This window comes from Gobio gobio, assembly GCF_949357685.1.
Source record: "Gobio gobio genome assembly, chromosome: 8".
In the NCBI taxonomy this organism is placed as follows: Eukaryota; Metazoa; Chordata; class Actinopteri; order Cypriniformes; family Gobionidae; genus Gobio; species Gobio gobio.
This window is the reverse complement of record NC_137114.1, coordinates 35,451,611-35,472,894: the sequence shown is the minus strand read 5'-3', so window position 1 is coordinate 35,472,894 and position 21,284 is coordinate 35,451,611. Positions and strand designations below refer to the sequence as shown.

At 38.6% G+C, this 21,284-nt stretch overlaps 1 protein-coding gene across 1 annotated transcript in view; it reads right to left on the bottom strand.

The window, feature by feature from the left end:
• Positions 1 to 5,532: 5,532 nt before the first annotated feature.
• The window catches only part of gab2 (GRB2-associated binding protein 2), a 76,193-nt gene continuing 60,441 nt past the window's right edge, over positions 5,533 to 21,284 (bottom strand). The window contains exons 3-10 of the mRNA XM_079823985.1: positions 18,091 to 18,322; positions 13,968 to 14,542; positions 10,844 to 10,941; positions 10,189 to 10,474; positions 9,944 to 10,034; positions 8,712 to 8,811; positions 8,418 to 8,540; positions 5,533 to 7,468 (exon numbers count right to left, since the gene is read on the bottom strand). Coding sequence (XP_079680111.1) covers positions 7,325 to 7,468; positions 8,418 to 8,540; positions 8,712 to 8,811; positions 9,944 to 10,034; positions 10,189 to 10,474; positions 10,844 to 10,941; positions 13,968 to 14,542; positions 18,091 to 18,322 — 1,649 coding nt within the window. The 3' untranslated portion in view covers positions 5,533 to 7,324. The remainder of the gene's footprint in view (positions 7,469 to 8,417; positions 8,541 to 8,711; positions 8,812 to 9,943; positions 10,035 to 10,188; positions 10,475 to 10,843; positions 10,942 to 13,967; positions 14,543 to 18,090; positions 18,323 to 21,284) is intronic.

The window sequence follows — 21,284 nt, the reverse complement described above, 5'->3', positions numbered from 1 at the left end:
TTTCGAGAGACGTGCGTGTCACGCTCATTAACGGTCCACCAGGAAACAAAGCCGTTGTTGTGATGCCAAACCACATCATGGAAGATGAAAGCATTGTGTTTACAACTGTGACAATGATTATGAACGCTTATCAGGATCAACTAAACGCTGGAATTTTTCAAAAGCATGTGATGTGAAGATGTCCAAGAGTTTTACACACTGGTCTGTTATTGTTGTAACGTCAACTTAACATTTTCACGTTAAGGCTTTGTTACGTCAAACTTTTTTTGGGGGAGGGGGGATGTGGGCTTGTGGCTGGGGTTGATGATCATTGAACCCATAAAACATCCGGATTCAATGAGATCGTCCCCCAGTGGCTGAACAAGTGTCTATGGGCTTTACCTGATCGCTGATCAGTTTTATACATTTGTGGACGTTTTAATTAGACAGTAGTAGTAGTAAAATAATAGTCGTTTTTATGCATGTTTGGCTTGAGTATTTGTTGTAAATACACTGTTTTGACCAGCTTCGAAACAGTGAATCATATTGCGAAGCAATTGGTTTAATTTATTCAAAACTTCGAAAAGCTTTGTTTCTCCCATCACTACTGGTAACCCGAAGGTTGCAGGTTCGATTCCCAATACAGGCAGGAAATGACTGAGGTGCCCTTGAGCAAGGCACATAACACCCCCAATCGCTTCCAGGGCGCCACAGCAAAATGGCTGCCCACCGCTCCAGGTGTGTGTGTCCACGGTTTGCAGTGTGTGTTTTCACTACTCACTGTTCCTAATGTGTGTGCACTAACTTGGATGGGTTAAATGGAGAGGAGAAATTCTGAGTATGGGTTACTAGGCCTTCCTGTCATGCCACTTTCACTTTTAATCAACACATTGGAAGTGTTCAAGTGTACAAGCATGGGAAAGCTTTGAATTATGGTCAAGTGAAGTAGATCTCAGTCAGTGGCTTTGTTTACACAGCAGACTGCATGTTTTTCAGATCTGATCTTTAGGACTGACTGTTCAGCCTGTTATCAGTCAAGTGATGAAATTGGTCATTATCTACATCCGTTGCCATAGTAACGACATAGAAATCAGTTTCCACGGCATGTCAGAATGATCGTATTGACGCAATAAGTGCAAGAACGTAACAGTAGGAAACTGATTTAATGACGAAGTTGTAATTGTCTGTATGTATTTGTGTAGAATATGAAGAATAACTATAAGGTTTACCAGAAAATGCTAGTCATGCTCTTTGGCACTAGTCAAGTTCCTAAGAAACAAAAGCTAAATCTTATCTTTAATGAAGATAATTAATTGCCTAATTGTTTCTGTCTGATTAAATGTGTTTGAATTTTTTGCAGTTGAATTTATTTGATGTAAAATTAAGTATAATATAGACACACACCACAAAGGACAGACATCTCAAATGTACCACATTTGACCATTTTACTGGCTTTGCTTGGCATATTGCTTCACAAAATCAGCACACATAGCATAAATTAATGTTAGTAGAGCCACAAGTTCATTCTTTGTACATCTTTCGTCCACCTGCAAAACACATAATAAATTAATAAATTAATTCACAAGCGACAAAGAGTTGAACAGAAATGCTATACAGAAATATCCACTCAATTAAAGACATTTGTCAAAGTAGTTTTTCTCGTCTGCCCTGCTTTGGCCCTTTAAACTACAGCATAAGTTCTACTACAGCTCACACACACAATTATTATATTCATTTACTAGTACTCTCCCATAACAATACATTACATTTTATTTTCAGAATAGAAAAAGACATTAAGAAACCAATTTCAGCCTGTAAGTTCACTTAAACGTTAATGAACTGTTAAGGCCAATGCCAGTGCCACTAAATGTCCCACGAGGTTTAACATCATAAAATAAGGTCAGTCTTGTAAAGCACATTTTTAAATAATCCACTGAACTGATGAAAGGATTTTGGATCTAACAGACAATCTACGCAAGGTTTATTTAACAAGTCCAGACCACTTACAACCTCATATGCAAAGTTTAAACTAAAATAATACAACATGGTATGGGAATTTGAAATGATGTAGAACTCCTAAACTGCTAGAAGTGGAGTATTATTTGGAGGTCCCAGCCCACCATAAAATACTGAATGAAATGACAAATGAATAATGATCTCAACTGAATTTGGCGCTTTCTTTTACCCTTATGCTTGAGCAAGCACATTTAAATATAGTTGCATTTCTAGAATATCTCCTTAACCTTAAACGATGCTAATATTATTGTATTATCACGCATTTAGGCTGCTGAAAGAAATGTCACCATACTTATTTCTAAATAATTCAACAAAACAGTGTTCTAACTCTCCACAGCTGAACCAATGTTTACAAGGAAATAAATTATCACAGTTTAACAGTGAAGTGTGTAATTTCTGTGCCCCTTCCATTATGCTCCCCATCCGAAATTGTTCAGCTAGTCCAGCCCAAAAACATGTAAGGTGTCTGTCATAAACACAACATGATCCCAGCAAGAGTCCTTCCACTAATCTCAACCGGCATAAAGCATGACTGATTTACAGCTACAGCTGTTCGCAATAACCAGACTTCAGTTTTCTGAAACTAGGAACAGTTTATCTTTGGAAGCCTTTTGCTGTACTAACTCCAGAAAATAACTCAAAACTGCTCTGAGAGCAAAGTATAACATTTGACATGCTGATAAATGTGAGCGTTTTTAACTGTCCATACGTCTCCTCTTTTGACGAAAACACGTGAAGGAGTGTAGTTAGTATATGAATAGATCATTTGGGCCTTGTTTCACAGACAGGGTTTATCTTAAGCCAGGATTAGGCCTTAGTTCAATTAGGACATTTAAGTAGATTTTATATATGTGCCTTAGAATATAACATTACTGGTGTGAATCTTGAGACAAAACAATGGCACCGACATATATTTTTAAGATGTGCCAGTGCAAGTTGCTTTCAAAACAGCTCAAATATGCATTTTAGTCTGGGACTAGGCTTAAAGGCCCACCGAAGTGCCTTGAAATGCGCAGCATTATTCAATGTGTTGACAAAATGTGTCCTGAAATGGCTTCAGATGTTAGCAGCTCCTCCCCTTTTTTAAAAACAGCCAATAGCGTTTCATTAATATCACAGTTTGACTAGAGGCCTTTCTGTTTGGTAAAGCCACAGTTTCCTCCCAATCTCTAACCGTTTATCATCATAATCTCCTCCATATCTCTTTGAAATTTAAATAAGCCTGATATGTTTTGTTGTCTGCGCCGACTCGCGCATATGTTCCGCTCTGCGCTCTCGTGTCTCTAGTCAACGGCTCTGGTCTAGACTATGTGTGTGCGCTGCGGCAGTGCACGTGAAACTAACGTGAAACCAGACTTCATTTGCCTCAACTGAAAGAATTTTTACACGGTCTGAATAGTTTTCCTATCGTATATAAAGTGCGCTACACTCTAAAAAATGCTGGGTTAAAAATAACCCAAGTTGGGGTGAAAATGGACTAACCCAGCAATTGGGTTGTTTTAACCCAGCAATTGGTTGTTTTAAGCAAACATTTAACCCAACCGCTGGGTTAAAACAACCCAATTGCTTGGTTAGTCCATTTTCAACCCAACTTGGGTTATTTTTAATAGTAAATATGTGAACAGCTGACCGATTTCAGCCACAGCTTCAGCATGTAGGGGGCGGGACGCTTCAGATTCTAGAGAGCATTTGATTGGACAGAAGATGTGATGAGTAGGTGAAGTCTGCGGTATATCATAAAAATCTGTGATCCATTTTAACGGAAGTGAGAGACTAAGTTTTGAATGCCTAAATTTCCTAAATGCGAATTTTGTTTTGGAACACACCAGCTTATTCATAACCTTAAGGCTAACATAGTCATACTAAAAGCTAAAAAACTTGCCTTGTCTGTGAAACCGGCCATTATTGTTTTTATATATATGTAAGTTTGCTCTAGCACATTCCATAATGACAACCAGAGAAGTGCATTTTTGTCAAGGTAAAAGGAGACACAACACCATTTTCAATTAAATCCAGAAAATATTTTCTGTGGTTTGGCCTATCGTTTACACGACAACAGCGTTTCTGGGGGCCTGAAATGCAAACTTTTGAAAACAGGTTTCGAAGTGCAAGTTTTTGAAAACGATACTGTTATTGTCTCCGTGTAAAACTACAAAAACAGTGACATCATGCGCATGCGTATTACGTGTTCAGTCTATAGGCGCGTAATGTTTCTTTACAAAATGACATCGCCAACTACTGGCCTGGCAGCAGAATACAGCGTTTTTAATGGATAAGCGTTTTTGTGGATCCGTGTGATCGTTTTGACAACGTTGTCAGCTGTATGGGAAAAACGCAAAGGAAAAACTAGTGCATCATTGTCGTGTAAACGTGCCCTCAGTATGCGTTGCCTTTAAAAAAGTCTTTAGATCTGTAACCATTCTGACATATTGCTGAAAGCCTAAAGGAATAGTTCACCCAAAAATAAAAATGTTGACAATTTATTCACTCTCATGATCAAAAGGCCCGTTTGCACTAAGAACGATAACTTTAATGAAAACTATTTTATCGTTGACACAACGCACAATAACGTTGTTTCTTTTAAGCATGCACTGCAGTCTTGTCTTCTGCCGCTTTTAATGCTTAAGCTTTTTAAAGTCAGGTGGATTCTGATTGGCTGTCAATGTTTCGACCATTCATCAGCTGGAAAAAAAATCGATCTTAAAGTAGAGCTGCACGATTAATCATTAAAAGATCATGATCGCTTGATTCAAACACCCATGCAATCTTGTTCATAATTGACAACGATTCACCCGTGTCTATTAAACCTTAGACAAAATCAACCCGGAACATTCAGATCTGTGTTGGTGCTGCCATTGAGACAGAGAGAGCAGTTATCATGTATAGGTATGAAACAGCTTCACCAGCAGTCTTTTCAAACACAGTCTCGTTATTTCTGTTACAAATATTCTTATTATAATATAAGTTTATAGTTCGGAATCGGATAAAAACACTGATAGAGCAAATTAGAGCAAATCACTTTTTGAAAGTAATTTGGTGCTTCAAATAACGATTGTAACGTTTACATCGTTACGCCATCAGGTGGTGAAAAGTGACTGTATTTATCATTGAATCGTTCATTTAAACCAAGCAAATAATAATGATAATAATAATAATTCAGATTAATTAAACATTTAGAATAGATTAACATTTTGTCAGAAACTTTAGTAAATTATGTTATTTTGTTTAGTTATCAGTTCAGAACCGTGGTATAATCGTGATCTCTAATTTAAACACAAAAAAATGTATCTAGAATCGTGCAGCTCTATCTGAAAGTTATTTCAATAATGTCTGTGGGGCAGATAACATTCCCTATTCTCACTGAATTAGAATGATTATTAAATCTGTATAGTTATAGTCATCGTCCTTGCTGTGAACGGGCCTTTAGGCCTGTCACAATACGAAATATCATGACCAAAAAAAAAAAAAAACCCACTATATTTTCGTGATATCTTCAGTATTTACTTTTAAAAATTTATTTTGTGTTCTCTCTTTTTTGGGAAATGAATCATACTCAGAATATGAGTGTAGGGAGGTAGAGAGAGTTATGTAACCATAACTATACAAAAAGAACTTCTGTTTATCGGCACTTTCTGCATTAGGATATTCTGTCTCTTTTTTACGCAATCCAAAAACTCCCACACTGGTGAGCTAACTTTTTTGAGAGTGTTTTGTCTTCTTTTTTATGTTTCATGATGGGTGGCAACCAGCATTAATGTGGAATACTGCCATCTACTGTGTTAGAGTGTCAACCATATGGAATATTTACGATATGGTCATACGTGCAGTATTAACATGAATATTTAATTTGATCCATACCAGTATATTGTGAAACCCCTGTGTGAAACACAAAAGGAGTTATATAGCAGAATGTCCAAGGTCCTTAAAAAAAAGGACGGCTAGATGTTACATGCAAGAAAAAAAAGTTATAGGATTTTCATTTTTTGAGTGAACTATCTTTTTTAAGACCCTATGTATGAAAATGAAATGCAATTTTTGTTGTTCCGTGTTACCTTTGCATTTCCAATGCATAATATAAGCAAACTTACACGTACAGTCCACCTCCTGAGATGATCTGTTTTTGGTTTGATTTAAAGGGGTCTAGCTTTGCATTCACATATAAGCCAATATTCATGTGAACCACTGCCAGAGCAAGTGTGAAAACACTCAGTCTTTTGACGCGAAAACTACAAGAATCTATTTCTAACTTTTCCTACATTTCTTGACTCAAAATTGAAAAACAATGATCCTCTCTCTTTGACGAATCTATAAAAAACTGCAATGGCAAGGCAGACCTCCATGATTTCAGAAAATCTTTTGCTTAAAGTGCCATTCTGCTTTTGTAACACTGTTAAAGTTGAAGTGTGTATTCTGCATAACTAGCGCCACCAAGACTTGAGATTCAAACAAATTCTCTGAACACTAATGGCATTGGTTGAGCCAGTGTTGCTATGTCAGGCTGTTTAGGATACTCAAACAAATGATAGAGTCACAGAGTTTACATTTTTCAGGGGGATCAAACTACAAATGGCTTTCTTAAGCCACGCTTCCACCGTCGGGCAAAACCGTTCTCATTGTTTAACCGTTCCATTCCATGCCGATCCGGCCCAGCCGGTACGGATATGGTTTTGTTTTCCACTGTGGGACAGATAACAGCTCTTTGGAATGTAATACAAATGCGTTGGTCGTTGCCTTGTTAAAGCAAGAGTTTGCCAACAGAATGAGATGTAAATAGCGACAGCATAGAGGATGTTCAGATATAACATGCTGAGAATTCAGGGCTGAGAATGGTTCGTAATCGTGCCGTACCAAACCAAGCTCAAGTGGAATTATAACTGTAACAGTTCCTTATCATTCTTAGAACCGTTCGGCCCGACGGATGAAAAAGCAACTTTAGTTTTCTCTAACTTTTACGCTGTGATGAAAGTATTTTAACATTGAATATTTTGCACACATCACCATTAAATAGTTTTAAATATGATTTCCAACATTTCAAATACCACAGAAGATTCACTACTTATAGTTCTTCGCTTACACTCATAGAGAGCAAGTAGCTAAAGTTTGGTTGCACTGAACTTTGAAAAGTTAAACATGTCTAACATGCATGGCATGACAGTCCAGGAGGTTCAGTGGGGTTTTTGTCTTCAAAAGTCCAAAAGTATTGGATCTATGGCTTTAGTTGGTGCTTCATTTGCTATTTTGTCCTAGGCAAATCAGTCCACGGTGTAACGGTATAAGAGCATTTCGAGTGACAGGGAGGAACACATTCAGTGTGAACATTTGAACATCATCAGGACTTGATGCCTTTAGCCGGCTCGCTTGACTGTCGCACATCTGTCCACTCCTGCATGGTGTTCTGAAGGGCCTGTGTCTTCTCTTTGTCCACTTGGACATAGTCCACTTTTTCATCTGAGGTCACTGAAGAGGTGGACGGCTATAAGAAAGATAAAATATGGTACAGATTGTGAAAGGATGTGACGTGATGCTATTTCTAAGATACATTTTATTAACTCTTTCCCTGCTATTGACGAAAATTACTGTGTTTTCGCTTTTACGCATCTTCTGAAAGACTACAGAATCAACACATGTGAAGAAGAAGAAGAAGCAGAAACAAGCGATAGCATATGTAACCAGATGCATATGTAAAATAACGCGATCGTCAACATTAAAAAGCATATAAATCGAAACTGCCTAATGCTGCCGAATGAAATGTCGACCCAGGACGAGCTATAGAGCTTTGGGGGTGTTTGAACTCAATCTGTCCATCTATGTTTTGGTCATCGTTTTTGACAAAAAAAACTATTTTCTCATTTTGCTCATAATGTTGCTTTTTTAAAAAAAAATTAAACTTCAAGTGTTGATAAAAAAAGGAATGCATGAAGCTTTTTTTTTTGTTTAAAAGCAGAGGGTCTGTTCTTTCTATTGATATATTGCATGTTCAGATATTCATGCATCAAAATATTCTAGGGGCCTTTTGTGAGAAATTTTGTGAAAAGGATCAAAAATGCTGGTGCTGGCTGCCAACTTTCTTCGAAAACGCTGGCGGGGAAAGAGTTAATATTATTAAATTGTAAAAATCCATCTTTGATTGTCAAATAATTCCAGGTACAGTTCACTCTCAACCAATAACATTTCATGAGGCAACATCAATCAATTATGGAAGTCTATTGTAATTAGTCAATAACCTCTGACAATGTGTAATCCAGGGGCAAAGAGAATTAAATTCTAAAGCAAAAGATTTGCAAGTGCACAGGAAACAGTTTTAACATGTTATCTTATGGTTTTGGTTATCTTAGCATACTGAAGGTGTCCACTGAGGACTCATTTTGAGCGTTTGATGATGACCTTTTTTGTTGATATAGGCTTCAGTGTGTTAGACATACCTTTCTATGTGGGCCAGGGGAGCCAGGCTGAAAGTCCAGGGCCAAATAGTCCACATTACCACAATTCCTGGGTGCAGGACTGCTGGTACCACTCATCGCTGGGGAGGTAGACACTGGGTTTTGCTGCAGAAAAAAAACATGTAATTTGAGAAATAGCTTAAGAGAATGAAACAACATCAACAACAAAAACATCTTGAAGAACTACAAAGTTGAGGTTCTATCTCCAATGCACATCGATGCCAGTTCATCACATCCTGAGTGAATAAAATGCTAAACCTGAAGTCATTCCCTCACCATTGCCACATAGTTCTCCTCACTGTCTGCAGAATCAGTGCTGGTGATGCTCTGGGTTGAGATGGGCCGACAGTGCTGTGACGACATGGAGTTCAAAGGCCTGTACAGAAAGCAAAATGTAATCACTCAATCATTTCATTAATCGGTAAAAGATCGCAATCTCGATTCAATCACCCACACAATGTACAGTCAGACCAAACATTATTCAGACACCTTCAACATTTTCTCACATCATCACAGTTTATTCGCTATAGTTTAGAAAATGGTAATAAAATATAACAAGAACTGAGTTAAACTGTGTCAGAACAAATTCATCTTGATAATATCAGACAATTTTGATAGAAAGGTATGTAATGGATTACAATAATCCAATCAGCTTAAATTTAAAGTACACAATTAGATAATACCAATTTAGGTCAACCAATTACCAAGCGATGCTTAATTTTGTTCAGTCTGTGGTGTAAAAGGTCGCATAAGCAATTAAAGAAAAAACACTGAAGCAAAAATGGTCAGTTCAAAGTGTCTGAATAATTATGGGCCCATATTTTTTATCAATTTTACTGGTAGTCAACATAAATTAACTATAGTGTGTCCTGCACTCACTAGTAAACAAATATAAAAAATTATATCTGGTGTCTGAATAATTTTTGGGTTGAATGTACGGACACTAGCATCACAGCCGACTTCATTTAGTATTGTATTCGGATCACCCGAGTTGCTTTAGGGCACTAAAAATTGGGGAGCTCCAAACAGACGTGTACTGACGAGTCTGATGGATGTTGATGAAGTGCAAGCCATTGAAAGCATTAGTCTATTAAGATTTGCTTTTTCATTTTAGATGGATTAAAAATCTGAGACCAAACTTTATAGACATCTCCAACTAGTACTGTTTTAATACAGATTGTTGCACCACTATTTGCGCTAACATTTATGCTGTTATTGAAGGAATGGCATATGGTCGGTTGCATGCTGTGCATTGCCATGATGTTAAACAAAAACAAACTGTGGTTGGTCACTTTGCATGTCAGTCAGACGACCTCTTCCTTGACTTTGGCCAAATGAAGTGACTATAAAGGTCTGGTTACACAAGATTACAATATAACTGACAAAAATGAGGTATAAACAAATAGCTTTTAATTATTTCATCATGGGTTTGCTTGTAGATTTACTTTATTACTGCATTTCTTAATAATAGTACTGCAATGTTGTTCTAAACAGGGAGACACACTTACATTGGCCTTGTCCAAGACATGGTGATGGGGCTCTTGAAAGGAAGTTCATCAATGATGCCATTGTTCCTTAAGTCAAGAGGTGTTGGTTTTGCTGCAAACCCAGACAAACAATCACCTTTGTTTTATGTAGAAAAGATTTGTGCATACAAATTGTGCAATTAATTAATCTATTCTTGCAATCCAGATTTACAGGTTTTAACCGAAGACAGTAAATAAACATTGGAAGCTGTGCTTGTGCCACCCACCTGTCCGGTTAGGTTTAAGGTTGCGGTTAATTGGTGGCGGTGTGACGTCACTGAGTCGGCCAGGTCGGAGACATAGTGATGCTGTGCTACCCTTCCTGGCCGGCAACGTTGCTGAGAATCCTGGGAAGTCAAAATGGTGAGGACCTGGGCTCATGGGAATGTAATTATTTTTAGGACTGTCAGCCAGGGCGGCACTGAGAGGGGAGGAGGACGAGCCGGGATTCATGGGCACATAGTTATCCTCAGAGCCGGCACTATCAGAGCGGGTCAATGGGGCTTTAGTTCTCTGAAAAAGAAAGAAGAACAATCCAGCTTACACAGTTTCCAGATCAGTGGTGGAAACCACTGTGACACACACCATTTGTTCTTGTGTAGTTTGAATAGACTTGTTATTGTCAGTTTGTGACTCTGTGAGTTATGAGGTCATTATCAGGAAATGGTGCCATTTGTGTCTTTATGACTTACTACGGATATAATTAACAGGGTACTGAACTTAATCACATTATTTGATAGATGTGAAATTGTACCCAATTTTTTTAAATAAGGCACGATAAGGAAATTTCACATCAAATAATGTAATTAAGTGGCCCTTCAAATGGCACCATTTTCTTGTCAATGACCCAAAGAAGTAGAAATGTTATAGAAGCTGCTTTACCAGGTAAGAGCTGAAGCCATCATTTACAGACTCCACTGACTGACCAGAATTGTTGAAGTAGACTGGCCTCTGGTGACTGCTGGTCTCAAAAGAAGATCCTGAAATACAGGAATGGGTATGAGCAAGAAAAGAAAAAAAAGTCTATGTAAAAACAAATCTGCCATGTAATCAGCAGTTCAGGGAAAATGTCCACTATGAACCCAAAAAAGTCATAAAGGACTCAAGTAACGGTGCAATTTTTGAGGCTGATCACCGATTATTACTGATCACTGGAAGCAGTATTGGCGGATACGATCACTAGTGTATCACTCGGATACTATTCTTAACAACAATGCATTTTTAAGTATAACAAAATTAGGAGATGAAAAAGTATTGACAACTCTATTTATTGGCAAGCAACATATACCATTCCCTCCCTAGAGGTGATTATTAAAGGGGTCATGAATTGAGAAATCAACTTTCCCTTAAGCTTTTGATATATAAAAGGTCATCGTAATATAAGAATATCCTGTAAGTTTCAGAGCTGAAAACATCCTTGTTAGAAAAATACAATTGCGGAAGTTTTGAACATGCTGATTTGTCTGTGGTGAAGTTTTGCTGATGCACGTACTGGCTTCGGGGTGCACACACGTGTGTGTGTTTTATATGCACGGTTCGCGGTTATATCCACCGATCAGGCCGGCTAAGTAATAAAAAATAACATTCAAATTAATTGCGGGTGAATGAGAGATACTAATTTTGTATTTTGCCATTTGTTTTTGTATTTAACCCGAACTCGAAGCTCACAGTTCACTTTGCTTGTGCATATTCTACTCCGTCTCGGAGCGCGCACACAGAAAGCCACTTGGAGAACAGTATCTCTTTCGCGGCTTAGTGCAGTTTTAATAACTCTTTTTTATTATCGAGCACATCCCGCAGTTTAGCAACAGTAGACTATATTTTATGACAATCACTGATTTACCTAATTTGGACGTTAAGTTTGGGCTTTTAGGGAGGAAAGAAAGCATACCACTATGAGGGAAAGAAATGCACCAAAATCTCACAGCCCTAGTTTCTTGCTGTCATTGCTGTAGGGTTCCTGTTGTCGTCTCCGCAAAGACATTGCACATTTTTTGTCCTTTTAAGACACCTGGTAGAACTGCCAGAATGGTAGAATGTAGCGAAGCAATTTTAGCTGCGCATAGAAAATTGTATCGCAAGTTTTGTCTCATCTGATCGACTCTTCTGATCAGCCTTTATAAAGACCACCAATAAATTATCGGCCGATAACGTTCATTCCGTTCAAATCAGACCAGATTTGTGACCAAGGTTTTATTCCTACATAAATTCAGCTTTAACACAAATGCGTTATTTGTGGCCCTTTCTTCATATGTCGTGTTACCTCCCAACTTGCCTCTCTGGAAGCATGGCTACCAAGCACAGGTGTGGGAATCAGGCGAGGATGGTCAAAAGGTCACTTCCTGTTCCTGCCGACACACTAGTCTGGCCTTGCTGAGCGCAAACCACTAGGAAATCACTGAATTGTGTCTGCTGTTTTTTTCACTGCTTATCAGGCCGGAACAAGCCATTCTGGGGCTGCCTGCATGGCTTGAATTTCATTAGCCTCCTAGCAGAGCAGAGTAAACCTTGACCAGATTGCCTTTTGGTTTCAAATCAGGCATACACATTCAGAAAAGAACGAGAGTGAAAGTTAGCAGAGGTAAAAACAGTATTCATTGAACAGAAAGATTAAAGTGGCCAGCTGCAGAGAGGAAAATAATTTGGTAATAATGCTGATCTACAGCCTTTATGTAATGAGCTCATAAAGTATTTAAGAAGAGGACAAGTCAAGTAAAGAGACAGGAGATGTTAAAATAAACTGAGTAGAGCAGAGACAAAAATAAGAAGAGGAGACAAAATGACAAGATGAGAATGAGACAAGAAGAGGTTAAAACAGACGAGATGAGAGGAGGGACAAGAGAAAATGAGAGGGTAAAAGACAAGACTATAATAAAATGAGAAGAGATACTAGATAAAACAAGATGAAAGAAGAGAAAAGACAGGAGGAGAAAAGATGAGATTAGACGAAAAGGAGAGAAGAGGAGACAAAATGAGACCAGAAGAGAGGAAGGACAAAGCAAGAGGAAAGGAGAGACAAAGGGAGAAAAGGCAAGATGAGAAGTGAAACAGGATGAAACAATAAGAGAGGGGAGATGAGACAAAATGAGAGGAGAGACAAAAACAGAAAAGGAGAGATGAGAGGAGAAAAAATGAGACAAGACTAGATTGAGACAAGAGGAGATTAAATCAAACCGACACAAAATGAGAGGATAGGTGTGAAAACTAGAGGAGAGACGAAAAATTAAATGAAGAGAACAAACAAGACTAAAAGATACTGTACTAAACAAAACGAGGAAAGGAGATGAGAGGAGACAAAAATGAGACAAAAAGAGACAAGACTAAAATAAATGACCAAATGAGACCAGATTAAAACAGACAAAATGAGAGGAAAGACCAGAGAAGATGAGACAAGATGTGAAGAGACAAAAAGAGAAAAGATTAGGGGACTAAAATAAAATGAGACGAGATTAAAACAAACAGACAAAATTAAAAGAGAGAACAGAGGAGAAAATACAAGAGGAGGCAAGATGTGAAGAGACAAAAAGAAAAGATTTGGACAAACAACACGAGACAAGACTAAAAGAAACAAAGGAGGTGCTAAATTAAAAGAAGACGAGAGCAAAGCAAATAGAAACAGACGGAGAAAAGACAAGATGAGAAGAGATGAGAATGAAACAAGAAGAGACAAGATTAAAACAGACAGAGAGAAGAGATGAAACAAAATGAGACAAAATGGGAGACAAAAAAATAAAAGACAAGATGAGATGACGAGAGAGGAGAGGGGACAAAATGAGACAAGAGGCAAGATTAAAACATAGAGACAAAATGAGAGGAGAGACCAGATGAGGCAAGATGTGAAGAGACAAAAAGAAAAGATTAGGGCAAAAAAGATGAGGCAAGACTAAAAGAAACGAACAAAATGGCCGGCGATACTAGACGAAGCAAGAGGAAAGGTGAGATGAGAGGAGACATGACTAATAATATAAACAGATTTAATAAAACTCATTCAGATTATGTGTAGTACCTCTGTGAAGCTTGATGTTCTCCACCGCCGGCAGTGTGTTCCTCCTTGGGATGACGGACACTGTGGCGACCTCTCCGTTTTGAGCCCCCACAGACAGCGGGCCGCCCCACCGTGTCTCTGAACCCTGGCTGGGTTTGGGAGGTCTGGGAGGAGGTGCGTTTGTGGAGTCAGCACTGGATGGCATCAGGGCATTGTGGTTCTTATCAAACGTGCGGGGGATCTGGTAGACCGAGCCAGGAATGCTGGGTGAATCATAGTTGTCGAGGGCCCGCTGCTCATTGGTTTGAGGGGCTGCTAGAGTGTTATTGGGGGTCTTAAAGGTGTAGACCTCTTCTGATTCAAGCTCAGAAGGCCCTTCGGAGCTGTAACCCCTGGGCAGAACATAGCAAGCGTCACGCAAGTCAGTCCGCAAGGGGGCCTGCTGATGCTTGCCGGGTTTGGGTAGGCTGTAGAAACCGTGAAGCTGGGCGCCCATGCCGTTCAGACAGTGAGAGAATCCATGAGTGAGTCTTTGAACCGCAGAGTCACTGCCCACCAGAAGACTGCTGCGCGAGGCCTGCGAGAAACTGGCACTCCTTCGGGGGCAAAATGCCATTGGTTAGTTATGAGAACACATCCAATCAAGCATTATTTTATGATCACTGATTTTCTCACACATCCATAACTTCTGTAATAGCTCAAACGAATGAATAATCTAATCTATAGCCAAACTATGAATAGCTCTTGCTATAAATAACACTGTACTAATTAATCATTCAAATGTTGACAAGGCAAACTAATGGCCTAGAAAATTTGACATCTTCCTCCTTTGATAAATTTTTTTTTTTTAAATATTGCGTAAATATATTGCGTAATTGAGTCAATTGTTTTATTACTGATAATGCAATGAAACATGTCAAATTGTGCAGACACAATTTTTGGCCAGGCTGTCAGACATTATGAACAACAAGATACAACCAATGAAATATTAATAACTGATTATGTTGTAGCCGTAGTTTGCCTTTTATCCCAAATAATTTAGTCAGATAAATACTTTAATCAAGTTTAGTGTTTTCTAGTGTTGTTTCTTCCCTGATATTTAAACTATTTAAAATATATTTTCCTCATATTTGCCCTCGGGACATCACTTTTGACCACTGCTGTATATTTAAGACATTGAACTGACCATATGTCAAATCTTTTAATATCAACCACACTATGTATATTCACTATACGAGTCTAAAAGTCTGTTAGCTTTGAGGTCACATGACCTCATTATGTTGTATAAGCGTGACATCCATCTATTATCTTTGAGGAAAAATGTTTATTTTGCAATGTGGTAAATTTACATGCACTTTATTCATTAGACTACGCATGTTGAGCACACTGCATTATACAGTATTTCAATGTGCTGTGTATGCTGCATATTTTGAAAATGTAGTAAGTCATATGGGTATCCCATGGCATGCAGCACATTTGGATACTACAGTATATACTGATATAAGTAAACAAATGTGTGTAATGTTAAGACTCAACCACCGGAGGCAGTGATTCTCAGCCTACAGAGCATAGCTCACACAGAGAGAGTTTTTTTACAGTCTGCTTTGTCTGTTAGTAATGATGGGGAGTGTTTATGACACTCTGTATTGGGTAATGATGAATATCATGGACATTCCCACAGTAAAACTGGCATGGCTGGCACACATGGGATAAAACAGAGTTAGTTTACTTTCTGGAGGTTTTGAACTAACGGGATAGGTCAAATATTTGTGTGAAGAGACTTAGTTTTGAATGATGGGTATAGTAAACTTGTGATGGTTTGATTAGCGCGAGGCATTACAGCACAACTCTGTTTCATTTGGCATTATTTCACTGGGATTATAATCAAAGGAAGAGAATCAGGGTGCAGTGACTGATGAGCACATCCTGTAAGTGAATCCTTCTGCAAACACTGCACTGTAATACGTCACCGTATTTGTAAGAAGGTCTCATAGGGGTTTGTTTAAGTTTGAAAACTCTTTCGCTTATGAACCAATAACATTAATATCGCTGTAAAATGATCTTAAATCCCAGTGACAGATGACAAGAATTAAAACCATTATAGACTGTTATGTCTGTACTGGTTTTAAATGCAGGTCATATTGTATCCCAACCCCAAATGTTTTTTCTTGTAATATTATTTTTATGGCAATTAAGAATACTTTATATCATCTCATTACTAACGTGGGAAATTACTATTATGCAAATCACCCTCTGTCAATTGATTGAAACAAATAAATGAATCGCAATTAAAAACATTTGTTCTGTAATTAATCGTGATTAAATCGGGAGTTTTTAATACTTTATATTGTAATAATTTCACTGCTGCTCTCCAAAATAATGTAGAAACAACTTAAAGACAGTATATTTTAAATATTTGTTGTAATGGCATCTTTTTATGAATGAAGGCTAGTATCCAGTAGTGTCTTGATGAAATTGATTTTTTTTAAACATTAATGATAGACATTCAACATTACAGTAAAATTGAAATTTATCAATTTCACCATTTATTAGGCTTTAAAAAAATAACAAGTGAACTTAAAACAATCTTCACATCAATCCATTATAATAGATGTCATATTTACCTGTCTAACAGGTAGGAAATATACAGAAATTAAATAAAGTTATCAAACATTTTACAGTCTTAACTGCATAAATTATATATAGATTAATCCTTATTAAAGCTAAAATTTTCTTAGCGAAAGAGAACTCGATACTGACTCGCGTCTTTCTGCGCACACGAGTCGTGTGTGTGTCAGTCACACAGACATGACATTCACAGACAGCGGGTTCTTGTTTGTGTTGTGCCGTTTGAATGCTTTAAAAGCATTTGCGAGAATAAGAGTGTGATCATATAATGTAACGTTAGCCAAATTATGATGTAAAAAAGGATGCTGCTTTAATTGGTTAATTAAAAAAATATATTGCTTACGTTAACGCTTAATTTTGACAGCCTTAATATATATAACTCTTGAGGGCACTGGCTGATAGGTAAAATACATTCAATCTGCAAGCAATCACATCATTACTGCATGGCTCAAGCTGATTGGCCTCTGCAGATCATTTAAATGATCTGAAGCATTTAAATAGTCTGGTTCATTGTTTGCTGTAAACTAGTCCTGCAGTTCCCCTGAAACCCTCCCCCAGCTCCACCTGCCTAGATCTGCTACAGGATTTATGTATGTCTATTTATGCAGGAGCAGCAGCATATCTTACATGCTCACAACAGCGTGTCTGTTTATCTATTAGCAGTAAGTCCATACTTGCTCTACAGCAGCAGCAAGCACATAACAGATCTAGTCCGCCAAAACCAAATACATTAACATTGCCATATTACATATACATTTTTTTTATGGGACAGTCATTTTTTATTGACAGTTTTGTGAGATTTTGTAAGCATTTAACACACATTGTATTCTTTCTGTTACATGCACACCACTGGAGCAATCCAGTGATATCAGCAACTATTTTCTGTCATTATGGTTTATCAATATCCAGCATAATTGTCATGACATTTTTGATTTATGCATTGTTCTCTAGGGAACATACATCAGTACATGACAGCTCTTTATATTAAGGGTAATCTGTCTCTGGATGCAGGAACTCTGCATGAATGAATATGTGTGTGAATGGAAGAGTCAGATCCATCTGCTGAGATGTTTGAGGGAGCATCTCTGAATCATTGGAAACACAGGTGCTGGACTGATGTGCATCATCATCATCATTATTGTAATTTTATTCTTAATTTTATAAGGGAAAAAATATTTTTAACAATCGCAATTGTTTATTTACTATTAGTATTTATTTCCCTTGTATTAATCCCTTGTATTGTCACACCACATGGCATTTCACAATCTGAACTAACCGTGTCCTAAAAAAGATCTAATTTTTGAACAGACTTAACAACGTTGAGATCTTTGTTAGTTGTACCACTTGATTTAGCTAATTTTCATTAATAAGCAATTTTAATAGAATCATATTTATAATAAATAATAATCAAGATTATGCCAAAGTGCTTTCAGTGTTGAAGACAATATCTTGTTGGTTTTTTTGTAAGCTGTAAGGGGTGTAATATGAGAACATCCCCAGAGATCATGGCTCTTACCGTGCACTCTCACTTTTGCGGCTCATGCATTGATGGAGGAAGAGGTAGTCCTGAGGAGCACTGTTAGACAGAGGACTATGGGAGTGGCGTACAGGTAAGTCAAATGTGAACAGCATTGGCTGGCTGGAGTGGGCGGGCACAGACGTTTTACGTTCACCAATCAGTGGGGCCAGAGAGCCACCCAGATCATTAGCCAAGGAGCGGGAAATGTGGGTGGTGGATGATCTCTCATCTATAAGAGGAAACAAGAAAAAAACAAACCTTTAGGAATTTGAACAACTAGTTTTGCTTTCATTTTAGGACACTGTGAGTCACCTCATAACGCTTGGGCAAAACCATAGGCACAAAAGCAGCAGGACATTGATCATCTGAACATGAGAAGTTTACCATATTTGATTTATTGACCCTGAGCAACATACTGCTTTTTCAGATCTATGAAGTCCAATAACAGAAGCCACGTTTCGTTTATTTTCCCGCAGTAATCAATGAAGTCAGGAAAAGAAGTCAATTGAGGGTTCTGGGCAGTAATATCCATGTATGTATTCAATATAGAGGTCCCATCTGGTTTCATGAGGAGATATTGGAACATTGAACCGGCTTTGTACAGAAGACTATAAAAATTATCATGAGCTGCAAGTCAAGCCACTTGATCGGTATCTGTTCTTCTACGTCATGGCAGCGCTATGTGAACAGCATGGCCTTTGCTTTGGGCTGTTTCTCTGTGACATCCATGATTTGTATGGGTTCGCTAAAGAAAAATCTCAGGCCTCTGAACTTAAAATAGACCAGGCGGTGAGCCAAAACCAGGAAGTGCATATGACCCTCCTCCTACTACCACTCTGATCTGCCCCTGAGAAGGGCAGAGAGTAAGAGGGGAGAGAGAAAGACACACAGACAAAGAAAGGCAGATAGAATGAGGAGGTAGAGTGGGCGGAAAAGCAGGTCTACTGCACTTGCACTGTTGAACTGCATACTTGCTGCAATGAGCAGCAAAACTTCTATCCACACATCCTGGGAATTGGTAGGCACATTACACACTGAACTATTCTGCTCTAACTGTGATTGATTTGGAACGCTCTACATAGGCAGCAACTCGGTTAATAAATATCACTCCTTGAAGTGCATGAGAGACTTAACTAACACGGTTAATCTCAATAGTTTGACATTAGCATGTTGCTAAGCTGATATGATGCTCTAATAAGAACAAAAAGTACATAACAAAAATACAGAACACCAAAAGTGCTTTATTTGTGTAGGCTTCTATTCTAAGCCATTTTGTAGTATAAATAGTGTTTACACTGAAAATTCCAACAAGAACTTCATGCACTCAAATGTCACAGTTTTACTTACATAGCCAAAGGGGAGGGGCTATACGACTCAGATGCTGGATGACAAAATAGCCTTGCTAAGCTAACATGACACTCTAATAAGCACAAAAAAATCCATAGCACCTGCAAATTTTGAGCTCCAGCTTTTGATGTTAACATGATGCTAAGTTAACTTACCGGTAATACTCTAATAACCACAAACATGCATAGCACTCAAAATAGAACTACAAGTGTTTGACGTCTGTATGTCGCTTAGTTATTGAAATACTCTTAAGCACATAAAATACATAGCACACGCAAATATTGTTTTAATTTGCATATTTTTTATTAGGTTGAACTACTGGGTGAATTCAGGTTGATTGGGACCCTTTTTGCCATTGAGATGAATGGGAAAAGTGTCCCATTCAACCTGAATTCCTATGTTTATAAAATGATATTTCCTTCGTCTCTGTCAACAATTTTGTTGCAGTGCATTCTGGGATTGCCTTATCTGTAGAGATCAAGCGGCAACCTCCCTCAGTTTCTCTTGAAGCCAATACGGAAGTGACTTAAACTGCAATTCATCGACTGGCCGCTAGGGACAGGCTCCAGAAGGGAGCAGAATCTCATTTACCCCTTTTCCACCAAGGCAGTGCTAGAGCTAATTCAGAGCCAGAGCTAGTCCCAGTTCATAGTTGGTTCGACTGAGGAGCCTTCTAAGAACCGTTTGCTTTTCCACGGGCTGAGAGCCACAACAGAGCCAGGTCTTACGTCACTATATACGTCTCATCTTTCTCAGCAACGCTAGCGAGGCAGCGGCAATGTTGCCAAGTATGTGGTTTTGCCGCGGGCTGTTTTTTCATGTCCGCGGGATGAAGCGACCCCAATTATGTGATATTTAGCCCCATATTGCGAATTTTAGTAGGCAACCATGCCAAAAAACACATATTTTACCCCCAAATGTGATTTTTACTGGGGAATCCCCCCCTGGAACGCGATTGGGCTTGTTTTGAGTAGCAATTGGGTGGGTTTTGTGGTGAAAACCTGGCAACCCTGGGCAGCGGGAAACACACACACACACCAGGCTTGTTCGAGATGCATCGTCACTGCGCAGACCGATCCACGTATTATATAAAAAAAAGGCATGAGTGAATCAAAAGCATAAGGAGTCATATGCTCTCGCTGGACTCGTTATCATATGGCGATCGGTCTCTGCACAGCACCGCTGCGAACAAGCCTTCCATCAACAATGCAAACGTTGCGTTACTATTCATTCACATGGCTTTACGATCCTACATCGGCATCAAAACACAACGCAAACACAGCGAATCCAACACATTCATGTAGTTCACCGTAATTTGTATAGACGGAGATTACAAACGAACAGCAGCTGTTAGCTCCATTAGCTGCTATTTCAAACATGGCGGATCTCAAGTTTGTGTTTGTCTTGTTGACTCCGCCCCCAGCGCCTGACGTAATCGGTTCTTACTTCTAGCCCTGTTCTAGCCCAGCAATGTTTTGGTGCCACTTAAGAACCACTTTTCCTGGCTCGGAGCTGGGGCTTTGGGTGTGGAAACACAAAGAACCGATTTGAAACTAGGCTCTGGCTCCGATCTAGCTCTGGCTCTGCTTTGGTGGAAAAGGGGTAATTGAGCCCCATGTTAAAATGCCCAACTTTACAGCAGAAAAAAACAACATGTTTACAGCCTGGCACAAATTGTGGTTTTGGTCTATACGGCTAATTTTGCCCTTCATGCAAACTGTGAGGGGGGTGAATTTTTTTATAACTAATTTGTTTACATTATATAAAGCCTTAAAGTTCTGCATAATTAAGGGCGTGGCCACTTTGAGTGACAGGTGGATAGCCGTTTGTCTGCTGTCTGTTAG